Here is a 12,692-nt window from a genome sequence, read left to right on the forward strand (position 1 = left end):
GAAGAGGATACAGCAGCTTCAGGACTCACTCCACTAGTTATTACCCCTCAACCATCAGGCCTTTGAACCAAAGGGGATAACCACTCAACTTCACTTGCCCCATCAGTAAGATGTTCTCACAATCAAGGACTCTTCATCTCATGTACTTGATATTTATTGCTTATTTATTTATTATTATTTATTATTTCTTTTCTATTTGAACATTTTTGTATTTTGCACAGTGGTTGAATACTCAAGTTTGTACGGTCTTTCATTGATTTCTATTATGATTTATTGGGTATGTCTGCAAGAAAGTTATTTGCAGGGTTGTATATAGTGACGTATATATACTTTGACAATACATTTGCTTGGAGCCTTGAACTTTTCTTGAGTTCTACCATAATCCAGCTGGTTGCAAAAACTGATTCAAAGGATTGAATTGTGTACCTCCCTGTGCAACGTTAGGGACAGTAGATGGTGCTATCAAGTTATAAGGGATTTATTTGCTGAGTTTAAGCTCCTTGTCAAAAGAGAAAACTAAATCAGAACCCGGTTTAATGTCACTGGCAAATGTCATGAAATTTATTGAAATATATGTGTTATAATTAAGTAAGTATTGTAAGCAATGTCAATAAGGAAGCATTCATGGGTTCTCTGTTCCTTGAGAAACCTGATGGCAGAGGAGAAGAAGTTGTTGCAGAATCATTGTGTGTGTTCCTTCAGGCTCCTGTACCTCTTTCCTATTGGTAGCAACACAGGAGGGGATGTGTAATGGGGGGTCCTTAATGACGGATTCCGCCACCTTGAGGCATCACTCTGTGAAGATATCCTGGATGCTGGGGAGGCTGGTGCCCATGATGGAACTAAAAACAAACGAAGTTTACAACTTTCTGCAGCTTCTTTCGATCACATGAGGTGTCCCCACCCCATACTAGACAGTGATGCAGCCAGTTAGAACACTGTCCACATTACAGCTGTAGAAATCTGCAAGTGTCTTTGGTGACGCACCAAATCTCAAACTCCTAATGAAATATGGCCTTCTGTCATGCCTTCTTTGAATTAAATGTTCTAAGGGTACTTTGGAATACTTTACCTATGAATAGCAAAGGAAAGTCATTAACACACATCCTAAAAACAGTGCTAGAAGCAGTTCACATTTGAAGATGAAAATTTAACAATATTCAGGGATGTAATTCTAAGTGGAGAGCTATTTGTGCATGAGATAGGTTGAACAGCTACTTGTTCTGTAAATCTTTGATTCTGAGCATTTTCTCTATCGGAGGCATACAGAATGGAACGGGCCATTTAGCTCACTAAATCTATGTCAACATTCAAACATCTATTTACAATAAGCAGAAGAGATTAAGCAGATGTTAAAAATCCAGTACAACACACACAACATACTGTTGAAACACAGCAATCAGGCAGATTCTATGAAAAGACAAAGATTCAATGTTTTGGGCTGATGCTCTTCATCAGGAAACATCAAACTGTTTATTCCTCTATTCTTCTGACCTGCTGAATTTCTCCAGCATTTTGCATGTGTTTCTCTTTTTACAATATTCCTCTAGAACTATTATTCTAAAGTTCAAAGTAGATTTTATAATCAAAGTTGTACAGCTGCATGAGAATGTTTGTGAACCCTTTGCAATTGCCTGGTTTTCTGTATTATGCATGAAATGTAGTCTGATCTTCATCTAAGTCACAATACTAGGCAAGCACAGTCTGCCTAAACTAATAACACAAAAAAACAATTGTACTTTTCATGTCTTTATTGAACTCATTGTTTAGCAGTCCAGGCTGGAAAATGCATGTGGACCCTTGTATTTCATAACTGTTGAACCTCCTTTCACTGCAATAATCTCCACCAAATGTGTCCTGTGGCTACTGATCAAACTTGCAGAACAGCAAGGAGCACTTTTAGACCATTCCTTTATACAAAACTGTTTCAGTGTTTCTGGGATACATTACATGAACAGCCCTCTTCAGGTCATGCCACAGCATCTTATCTGGATTAAGGTCTGGACTTTGACTTGGCCATTCCAAAAGATGAATTTTCATCTTTTTAAACCATTCAGTCGTTGATCTACGCTTGTGTTTTGGGTCATTGTTGCATTATCCAACTTCTATTAAGCTTCAGGTAACAGACCACTACCCTGACATTCTCCTGTAAAATGTCTTGATGTTTGAATTCATCGTTTAATGATTGCAAGCTGTCTAGGACCTAGGGCAGCAAAGCAGCCCAAACCGCGATGCTCCTTACACCATGCTTCACTGTTGGAATGAGGTTTTGGTGTGCAGTGTTCTTTTTCCTCCAAATATAGCAGCGTGCATTTCGCCAAAAAGTTCAACTTCTCGCTCATCTGCCCACAAAACTTTGTTCCAGAAGTGTTGTGGAATGTCCAGGTGGTCTTTTGCAAACTTGAGACTTGCAACAATGTGTGTTTTTTTTTTGAGATCAGTGATTTCCTCCCTTTTGTCCATCCATGAACACCATTCTTGTTCAGTGTTTTTCTTATAGTGGACACATGAACAGAGACTTTAACAAGTTCTAGAGATTTTCCCAGGTCTCTTGCACCTCCTTCAGCATTGCACTTTGTGCTCTTGTTGTGATCTCTGTAGGTTGCCCACTGCTAGGGAAATTAGTAACAGTACTGAATTTCCTCCATTTGTAGACAACTTCTCTTACTGTGGACCGATGAACACACAGGTCTTTAGAAATGCTTTTGTATTCCTTTCCAGATTCATACATCTCTACAATTCTTCTAAGGTCCTCTGAAAGTTGTTTTGATCGAGGTATGGTGCACATAAACAGATCTTTCTTGAGAAGTGCCGGTTCTATCAGTAACCTGTCTTTATGTGTCTTTTATAGGGCTGGGCACCTCTACAATCCAGATCTCCAATCTCAACTCATTGATTGGAACACCTGATTCCAAATAGCTTTTGTAGAAGGCATTACCCCAGAGATTCAGTCATATTTGAACTGAGACTGGTGTATTCAGTATTGATGAGAAGTACAATTGTTGGTGTACAATTGTTTAGGCAGATTGTTTATTATTATGACTTAAATGAAGATCAGACCACATTTTATGAGTAACTAATGCTGAAAGCCAGGTTCACAAACTTTTTCTTCCAACTGCATAGGTCACAATGTACAAACCTGAAATTCATTTTCTCATGGGCATACTCAACAAATCTATAGAATAATAACCACAACAGAATCAATGAAAGACCACCCAACTAGGACATTAAACTAAAGTTCAGAAGACAACAATCTGCAAATTCAAAAAAAAGAAATAATAATATAAATAAATAAGCAATAAATCTTGAGAACATATGAGATGAAGAGTCCTTAAAAGCGAGTCCACTGGTTGTGGGGGCATTTCTATGATGAGGCAAGTGAAATCGTCCTCTTTAGTTCAAGAGCCTGATGGTTGAGGGATAGTAACTGTACCTCAACCTAGTGCTACGAGTCCAGGGGCTCCAGTATCTTCTTCCTGATGGCAGCAGTGAGAAGAGAGCATGGCCTGGGTGGTGGGGGTCCTTGATAAGAATGCTGCTTTTCTATGACAGCGTTTCATGTTGATGTGCTCAATGCTGGGGATGGCTTTACCCTGATGGGCTGATCCAAATGCGCTACTTTTTGTGAGATTTTCCATTCAAGGGCATCATTGTTTCCGTATTCACCTCAACGTTCTACCAGCTCCCTACACACTAGGGGCTTTTTGGTGTGGCCAATTAACTTACCAAAGGGTCTGAGGGGAATGTATAAGCTGCACATGTAGAGCTGAAGATCACAGGAGCTGTAAGGAAACAGCTCTATAGCTATACCACTGTGCTACCTGTGATTAGTTTCTGGATGTCTAAAGTTCCTTTCAATGATGATTCTCAAGTAAATCCTTTAAATTACCATAATGGTCCGTATTCTACCTAGGGTGGTGAGGTGGAGATGCATCTTTACCAATGTAGGTGTAAGGTGCTCCTTCTCTCCGCTAGCTTATAGATCACCCTTGGGCAAGGTGTAGCACCTGCTTAGCCCCCTGATCAGGGTCACGTTAAGCCATGGGAGCAGGTGGTGGATGGTCGTATGAGCAGCTGGTGCATCACAAGTCCCGGTTAATACAAACTCTGACACCAGGTACACAATCTCTGAAGAGTATCGATAATGGCTAGGGTCACCCATCTTGGTAAAGACACTGCCCAGAAGAAGACAGTGACAAAAGATTTGCCAAGAACTATCATGTTCAAAGAACACGATCGCCCACGTTATCGTATGGCACATGATAATGACGAACCTACTCCTGAATCCCGAAGTTGCTGACTTGATGTTGCTGAGGTTGAGTCTTAAGGGATTGTCTTAGAGGACTGGTGGACAGTTATTTTGAATCGTACAAAGCAGTGATTTTCAGTAATTTTCCTGCAGGATTTTTATCATCTGGCTTATAAGCAGTTGGTTCCGTCGAGGAAATGCACCGCCAGAGCAGAGCGATCCAACCGGGACAGTGCGGCAGCCCAGTCGCAATCTTTTCCCCAAAGACACACTTATGGTAAGCAGGCATTTTCTGAAAGTTATGAAAGGAGTTATCAGTTCATTCAACATTCAGTGCAAAAGTTGTTGCTAATAAAATCTGCGGTCTGCTGATCATTTAACCATTGAGTTGGATAGATGCCACTACTAATTAGATTTCACAAGCTGGTTCCCAAGCATTACTAGGCTAATTAATAGGCAAATACGCTAAATTCTTCACACTATACACTCAAGCAGTATGCAAAAACCAGAGGTTAACATTTGTTTTGAAGCAGTATGCCAGTGTAACAATTTGAAAGATGTGCTGACGTTGGAGAGGGTTCAAAGGAGATTCGGGGAAATGATTCCGGGATTCAAATGAGGTGCGTTTGATGGCTCTGGGCCTGTACTCACTGGAATTCAAAAGAATGAGGAGCGAGTAGAGAGGCATTCTTTTAGAACAGAGATGAGGAAGAATTCCTTTAGTCAGAGAGTGGTGAATCTGTGGAATTCGTTACCACAGGTGGCTATGGAGGCCAAGTCATAGGTGAATATTTAAAGCTGAGGTTGATAGATTCTTGATTAGTCAGGGCATGAAGGGGGTACAGGGAAAGGCAGGAGACTGGGACTGAAAGGGAAATGGATCAGCCATGATGAAATGATGCTGCAGACTCAATGGGCTAAATGGCCTAAATCTGCTCCTGTACCTTATGGTATAACCAATCTTTTGTACCATGAATGTAGAAAGAACGATTCACTGTTTCTGTTACAGTTTTGTTTTACCAGTCAGGGTTGTTGGACCTGAGCTGGACTGAACCTGTGGGGACTGTTGGACCAGTATTCATCAGACTTCTACCCTTTGACCCTGCCAAAAGCCAAAGCATAAAGTCCTGACTTCAGCCAGCATAGCTCTCCGGGTCATTGAGGCACAAAACCTCCAAACCGTATGATGTGGTCCTTTTGGAGGTTAATCTGATTGCAACACAAAGTTGTGTTGGAGATTTCAATTCATATGGACTCAAAATGCAGAAGGTAGAACCACTTGTATGAAACCTGAATGTTGGAATTACTGAGTTGTTATGATGGCGAACCAGTCACTGTATTTGATCATTGACCTTCAGTCTGTACTGTTGCTTTCCTCTTTTAAACCCCACTGAGAGGAGGAAATGGAAGTGTTAATTATAGGAATGAAAAAAGAACTCTGAAATGATTTGCCCGTAATCTTCAACCCAGCATCTTGCAAACATGAAGCTCAAGCTCACACTGGGGAAAAATTAGAAAATCCAAATATACATTCTCACAAGATCACAAGACAAAGGAGCAGAAGTAGGCCATTCAGCCCATCAAGTCTGCTCCGCCACTCCACCATGAGCATTCTGTTAACACTGGTGTCTCAATAGCCTTCATGCAACCTCTTTCAACTCATTCTGGACAGATGCTCAGTTTGATACTCATTTCCAGCTTGCTGCGTGTTACACGTTAGTTTCTATTTATTTATTGAGATACAGTGCGGAATAGGCCCCAAGGGCGCTTCGAGCTGCACCACCCAGCGATCCCCTGATTTAACCCTAGCCTAATCACTGGACAAATTACAATGATCAATTAACCTGCAGACAGCTACATCTTTGGACTGTGGGAGGAAACTGGAGCACCTGGAGAAAACCCATGCAGAACGGTAAAAACTGCACCACTGTGCTACCAGTGGTGACCGGCAGTTAAATCTACAGATATTTTTATCAAATATCTAAAAATAGAATAGATAGAGTTGACATGGATAGGCTTTTTCCATTGAGAGTAGGGGAGATTCAAACAAGAGGACATAAGTTGAGAGTTAGGGGGCAAAAGTTTAAGGGTAAGACAAGGGGGAATTTCTTTACTCAGAGAGTGGTAGCTGTGTGGAACGAATTTCCAGTAGAAGTGGTAGAGGCAGGTTTAGTATTGTTATTTAAAGCAAAATTGGGTAGGTATATGGACAGGAAAGGAATGGAGGTTTATGGGCTGAGTGCGGGTCAGTGGGATTAGCTGAGAGTAAGTGTTCGGCATGGACTAGAAGGGCCGAGATGGCCTTTTTCCGTGCTGTAATTGTTATATGGTTATTTCCGAATAAACTGATTTTTTTTTATTCATTGTATTTAATAATCTAAATTATTGTTCTTGACCCTTGCAGGACCTGCGGGTTTATATCTCAGAGAAAGAACACTTCACAGAATTTAATAATAGTGTTCCACTTTTCTGGGAACTTCCGGACCTGGTATATGGAGACTGGACAAGCGGAGAGTCAGGGACAGGATGTTATGAACACTATGGAGAAATAGAAACTACTGAGGTATGAATATTCTGCTTTGCATATTTTGTGATAATCTTAAAAAAAATAAAATTGACTGGGTTGTACTGAATTTCTTTGCTGTTGTGCTGCTACCAGCTACAAGTCTAGAAATTGGTCACTTTGCAGTAGATTCCATACTGATTTCTGCTTCTGGTAACTCCTCTTCCTCTATTCCCCACTCTGACCATTTACCTGTTCTCACCTGCATATTACCTGTGTCGTCTCCTCCTTTCCCACCCACCTGGCTTCACCTATCACTTTACAACCAGCCTCCTCCTCATCCTCTTTCCCCCCCCCCCCCCCCTCAGCCTTTCATTTCAGTATCTTCCCCCTTCCTTTTCAGTCCTGAAGCCCTGAAATATTGACTAACCATAGTTGCCTGACCTGCTGAGTTCCTCCAGAATTTTGTGTGTGTTTTTGTAAGATGAAAAGCATGTAAGGTTTTAAAACTGAAACTTGAGTTTTTTTTTGTTTCAATTCAGCGTAAAAGGTAAAGCTAGTAACCAGTCTCTCACTTCCCAATCCTTTAAACTCCTTGCTTGGCTGAGGGTAGCAAAGAAAGAACCCATTAACAAATACACCAAGTGGCCACTTTAATTAGTTTCTCTCGTACCTAAAAAAAAAAGTGGTCGCTGAGAGTATGTCCGTGGTCTTTTGCAACTGCTGCCCATCCACTTTGCCATTGGAACTGTGCGTTCAGAGATGTTCTTCTGTGCACCACTTTCATAACTGCATGGTTATTTGAGTTACTGTCAGCTTGAACTAGTCTGGCCATTCCCCTCTGACCTCCCTCATTAGCACTACTCTCTGGATTTTTATTTTGTCTTTCACACCTTTTTCTGCGGTCTATAGAGACGGTTGTGCGTGAAAATCACAGGAGACCAGAGATGTTTCTCAGAAACTCAAACCAGCTCTCGTGCTCCAGCAATCAGTCTAAGGTCAAAATCACTTAGAAATGTATCATCTGAACAACAACAGAACCTCTTGACCATGCCTGGTGTGCTTTTATGCATTGAATTGCTGCCACGTATTGGTTGATTAGATATTTACATGAATGAGCAGGTGTACCAAATAAAATGCCCTCTGAGTGTTCTGTGTACACATACTCATATCTGTTGACCTTGGCCTTGAGTTTGTGTTCCATTTATTTACAAAGCAGCAAGCAAATTTATCGACTAACTAATGACAATTACATTGTTTTAAGTAGTGAGCACATTTATTATAATGCATAGAAACTTACTCCCTTATAATAATGACTAGATCATGCCTAATGGCCTTATAAATTGGAATCAGGTTTAATATCACCGGCAAATATTGTGAGTGTTAAATTTGCAGCAGCAGTACAATGCAAGACATGATAATAGAGGGAATAAAAGAAAACTGAATTACAGTAATTTGTGGACACTGCAATTACCTGATTTTTTTGTATTAATTATTCATTAAATGTGGTCTGATGTTTATCTAAGTCACAATAATAGACATACACAATCTGTCTAAACTAACAACACACAAACAGTTGTACTGATTCTTGTCTTTCTTTTTCTTTTTAAATCTTTTTATTAATTTTTAAGCAAACATAAATGAAACATAAATACAGAGTTTGAGAGTACATAGTTAATAGTCTAAATAGACATTCAAATAGATAATAATCAATATATAATAACCTCCCAAACTCATGGTAATTGCGAACAAAAGAAGTTAACCCCCCCCCCCAAAAAAAAAACTAACCAACATGGGCCATTGCATTATGCAAATATATACAGTAGTGCCAATAACTCCAAACCTCCACCCAAATAATTAAGGATAATAAAAGTGAGGTTTAGGAAAAGACAATTTAACTCATATGAAAATGTTGAATAAGTGGTCTCCAAGTTTCGTCAAATTTAACTGAAGGATCAAAGACAACACTTCTAATTTTTTCTAAGCTCAAACAAGAGATAGTTGGAGAAAACCACTGAAATATAGTTGGAGGATTAATTTCTTTCCAATTCAATAAAATAGATCTTCTAGCCATTAATATAACAATTGCAGTCATCCATCAAGATGAGGGGGATAAACGACTATTATCCGCCATTGGTAAAACAAAAATTGCAGTAATAGGATGCGGTTGGAAATTGATAGTCAGAACTGTTGAAATAATACTGAAAATATCTTTCCAGTAATTCTGCAAACAAGGGCAAGACCAAAACATATGGGTCAATGAAGCAACATCAGAATGACATCTGTCACAGGTTGGATTAACATAAGAATAAAATCGAACAAGTTTATCCTTAGACATGCGGGTAGGTGGGACTAGGTGAGATTAAGAGTTCGGCACGGACTAGGAGGGCCGAGTTGGCCTGTTTCCGTGCTGTGATTGTTATATGTTATATGTTATATGAGCTCTATGTACAACCTTAAATTGTATTAGGGCATGTTTAGCACAAATAGAAGAAGAATTGACTAATTGTAAAATTTTCTCCCACTTCTCAGTGGGTATAAGACAATGAAGTTCTTTTTCCCCATTCCTCCTTAATTTTTTCTGATACTTCTGGCTGTATTTTCATGATCATATTATAAATGACAGCTACTAAACCCTTCTGACAAGGATTCAGAGTTAAAATTTTTTCCTTAATGTCCGATGGACATAGTTTCGGAAAAGACATTATTCAAAAAATTCCTAACTTGCAAATATCTAAAACAAATGAGTTTTAGGTAAATTATATTTATTAGATAGCTGTTCAAAGGACATAAAGCTATCATCTAAAAATAGATCACGAAAACATGTTATACCTTTTGTTTTCCATAAAACAAAGGCTTGATCCATAAAAGAGGGCCGAAAAAGAAAGTTAGATGATATAGGGCTTGATAAGATGAACTTATTCAAGCCAAAAAATTTACGAAATTGAAACCAAATTCGCAATATATGTTTAACTATAGGATTAGTTATTTGCTTATTCAATTTAAATAAAGAAAAAGGAAGTGAAAATCCTAAAATTGAAAACAATGAAAAGTCTTGTACAGATTTGCATTCCAAATTTACCCATTGTGGGCAAGCTGCTATAGTTGATTCTTGTGTCCAAAATATTAAATATCGTATATTAACTTCCCAATAGTAAAATCTCAAGTTTGGCAAAACCAAACCACCCTCCTTCTCAGGCTTTAAATATTTTTTGCTTAGTCTAGGATTTTTATTCTGCCACAGATAGGAAGGTATTTTGGAGTCAATAATATCAAAAAAATATTTAGGAATAAAAATTGGTAATGCTTGAAATAAATATAAGTATTTGGGTAATACCATCATCTTAATAGCATTAATTCGACCAACCAATGACAAAGATAATGGAGACCACCTGGTAACAAGTTGCTTAATTTGGTCAATTAAAGGTAAGAAATTAACTTTAAATAAATCTTTATGTTTTTTGGTAATTTTAATACCCAAATAAGTAAAATAATCTGTGACTTTAAATGGTAAATGTTTATAAATTGGAACTTGCATATTTAATAGAACTTATTTACCCTTATTAAAATATAATTTGTAACCAAAAAAGTTACTAAACTGAGCAAGCAAGGACAAAATAGCAGGAATAGATCTCTCAGGGTCGGATATGTATAGTAACAAATCATCAGCATATAATAACTTATATGTCTCTTCCCCACGAGTAATACCCAAAATTTGATTTTGAATGATTTTTGAATGGCTATAGCTAAAGGTTCCAAAACAATGTCAAATAGTAAAGGACTTAAAGGACAGCCTTGCCTTGTACCACGGAATAACTGGGAAAAAAAGATCTTTGATTATTGTATTATTATTCAGTAAAGTAATCAGTAAAGTAATTATTTGATTATTATTCAGTAAAGACTGAAGCCAAGGGTTTATAGTATATTAATTTAATCCATGATATAAATTTTGAACTAAAATTAAAATGCTGCAATGTATTAAATAAATATGGCCATTCAACTCTATCAGATGCTTTTTCAGCATCTAAGGAAATGACACATTCTGGTATTTTGGGCGAAGGAGTATAAATATTAATTAATTTTCTAATGTTAGAAGATGAGTAGCGGTTTTAAATAAATCCAGTCCGATCTTCAGAAATAATTAGAGGTAATATATTTTCTAATCTAATGGCCAAAATTTTACTAAAAATCTTAAAATCCGTATTCAGCAAGGATGTAGGCCAATAGGATGCACATTCGGTGGGGTCTTTATCTTTTTTAAGAATTAAAGAAATAGAGGCTTCATAAAAAGCTTGTGGCAATTTACCTATAGTTAATGCATCTTTAAAAATTTTACAAAGCCAAGGAGAAAGTATAGAGGAAAAGGATTAAAAAAATTCTACAGTATAACCATCTGGACCGGGAGCTTTACCGGAATTAATTGAAAAAGTAGCCTTTTTTATTTCAGTTTCTGTAATAGGTGCATCTAGGAATACACTATCCTCTGTTGTTAATTTTGGGATATTCAATTTTCTTAAAAATTCATCTATTATAGAAGAATCCTCAACAAATTCTGATTGATATAAAGAATTATAAAAATCTTGAAAGGCTTTATTTATCTCTTTATGGTCGATCGTCAGAGTGCCATCTTGTTTACAAATCTTAGTAATTTGTTGTTTAACTGAAGCAGTTTTCAATTGGTTAGCCAATAATTTGCCAGACTTACCTCCATGTATATAAAACTGGGTTCTAGATTTAATTAACTGATTTTCATTCAAAGAGGATAATAAACTATGCTCCATTTGAAGTTCCACTCTTTCTTTATAAAGTTCTTTGCTGGGAGTCACTGAATAAATCTTATCAATTGCTTTGATTTTATCAACCAATGTTAATATTTTAGAATTAGTTCGTTGCCCAACTCCAGCAGAGTATGGAATAATCTGTCCACGAATAAATGCTTTAAAAATGTCCCATAAAATTCCACTAGAGATCTCTGCTGTAGAATTTGTTGAGAAAAACAAATCAATTTGTTGTTTAATAAAATTAAGAAAATCTAAGTCCTGCAATAAAATAGAGTTGAACCTCCAAGATATAGCATTAGTCGATGAGTCCATTGTCTTAATAGATAGCTTCAAAGGTGCATGGTCAGAAATGGTAATGGAGTCATATTTACAATCGATAACATCTGTAAGTAAACAGTGATCAATAAAAAAGCAATCAATTCTTGAATAATTATGATAAACATGAGAAAAGTATGAAAACTTTGTCATTGGGGTGTAAAAAATGCTAAATTTCGGAAATTCCAGAATCAATCATAAAGGAATTAATAAGAGAGGCCGATTTATTTGGAAGAGCTTGGGTGGGCTTAGATCTATCCATTGAAGGTTTTAAACAACAGTTTAAAATCCCCACCCATTATCAGCATGTACTGATTCAAATTAGGAAAGGATGTAAATAGACACTTAAAAAATTCAGGACAGTCAGTGTTTGGAGCATAAACATTAACTAAAACAACTTTTTGATTAAAAAGTAGATCAGTAACAAGCAAAAATCTACCTTGTGGGTCTGAAATTGTTTCATAGTGTATAAAGGAGGTTGAAGAATCTATAAAAATGGAAGCACCTCTTACTTTGGCTTGGGAATTTGAGTAATACTGTTGTCTTTTCCAAAACCTAAAAAAGTGTTGACTATCCACCTCCCTCACATGAGTCTCTTGTACAAAGATAATATTAGCATTCATTCTATGGAATACTTTGAATATTTTTTTCCGTTTGATCGGATGATTTAAACCATTAGTATTCCAAGAAAAAAAATTAATAATCTTATCCATATTGCCAATATTTATTACAATTAACACAAGGTTAAAAAAAAGGTGAACTTATGAATCCAGAAGAGGGAAGTAAGTTCAAGGAGGAACCGGAAGTCATGACACTGCAACCATTTTTGTAGTTTCGAATCAGC

The 12,692-nt window shown here is 37.3% G+C and overlaps 1 protein-coding gene across 1 annotated transcript in view; it reads left to right on the forward strand.

The window, feature by feature from the left end:
* The window catches only part of clptm1 (CLPTM1 regulator of GABA type A receptor forward trafficking), a 74,314-nt gene that overhangs the window by 16,292 nt on the left and 45,330 nt on the right, over positions 1–12,692 (forward strand). The window contains exons 3-4 of the mRNA XM_059950915.1: positions 4,403–4,526; positions 6,654–6,812. Coding sequence (XP_059806898.1) covers positions 4,403–4,526; positions 6,654–6,812 — 283 coding nt within the window. The remainder of the gene's footprint in view (positions 1–4,402; positions 4,527–6,653; positions 6,813–12,692) is intronic.

This window comes from Hypanus sabinus, chromosome 26, assembly GCF_030144855.1.
Source record: "Hypanus sabinus isolate sHypSab1 chromosome 26, sHypSab1.hap1, whole genome shotgun sequence".
NCBI lineage: Eukaryota > Metazoa > Chordata > Chondrichthyes > Myliobatiformes > Dasyatidae > Hypanus > Hypanus sabinus.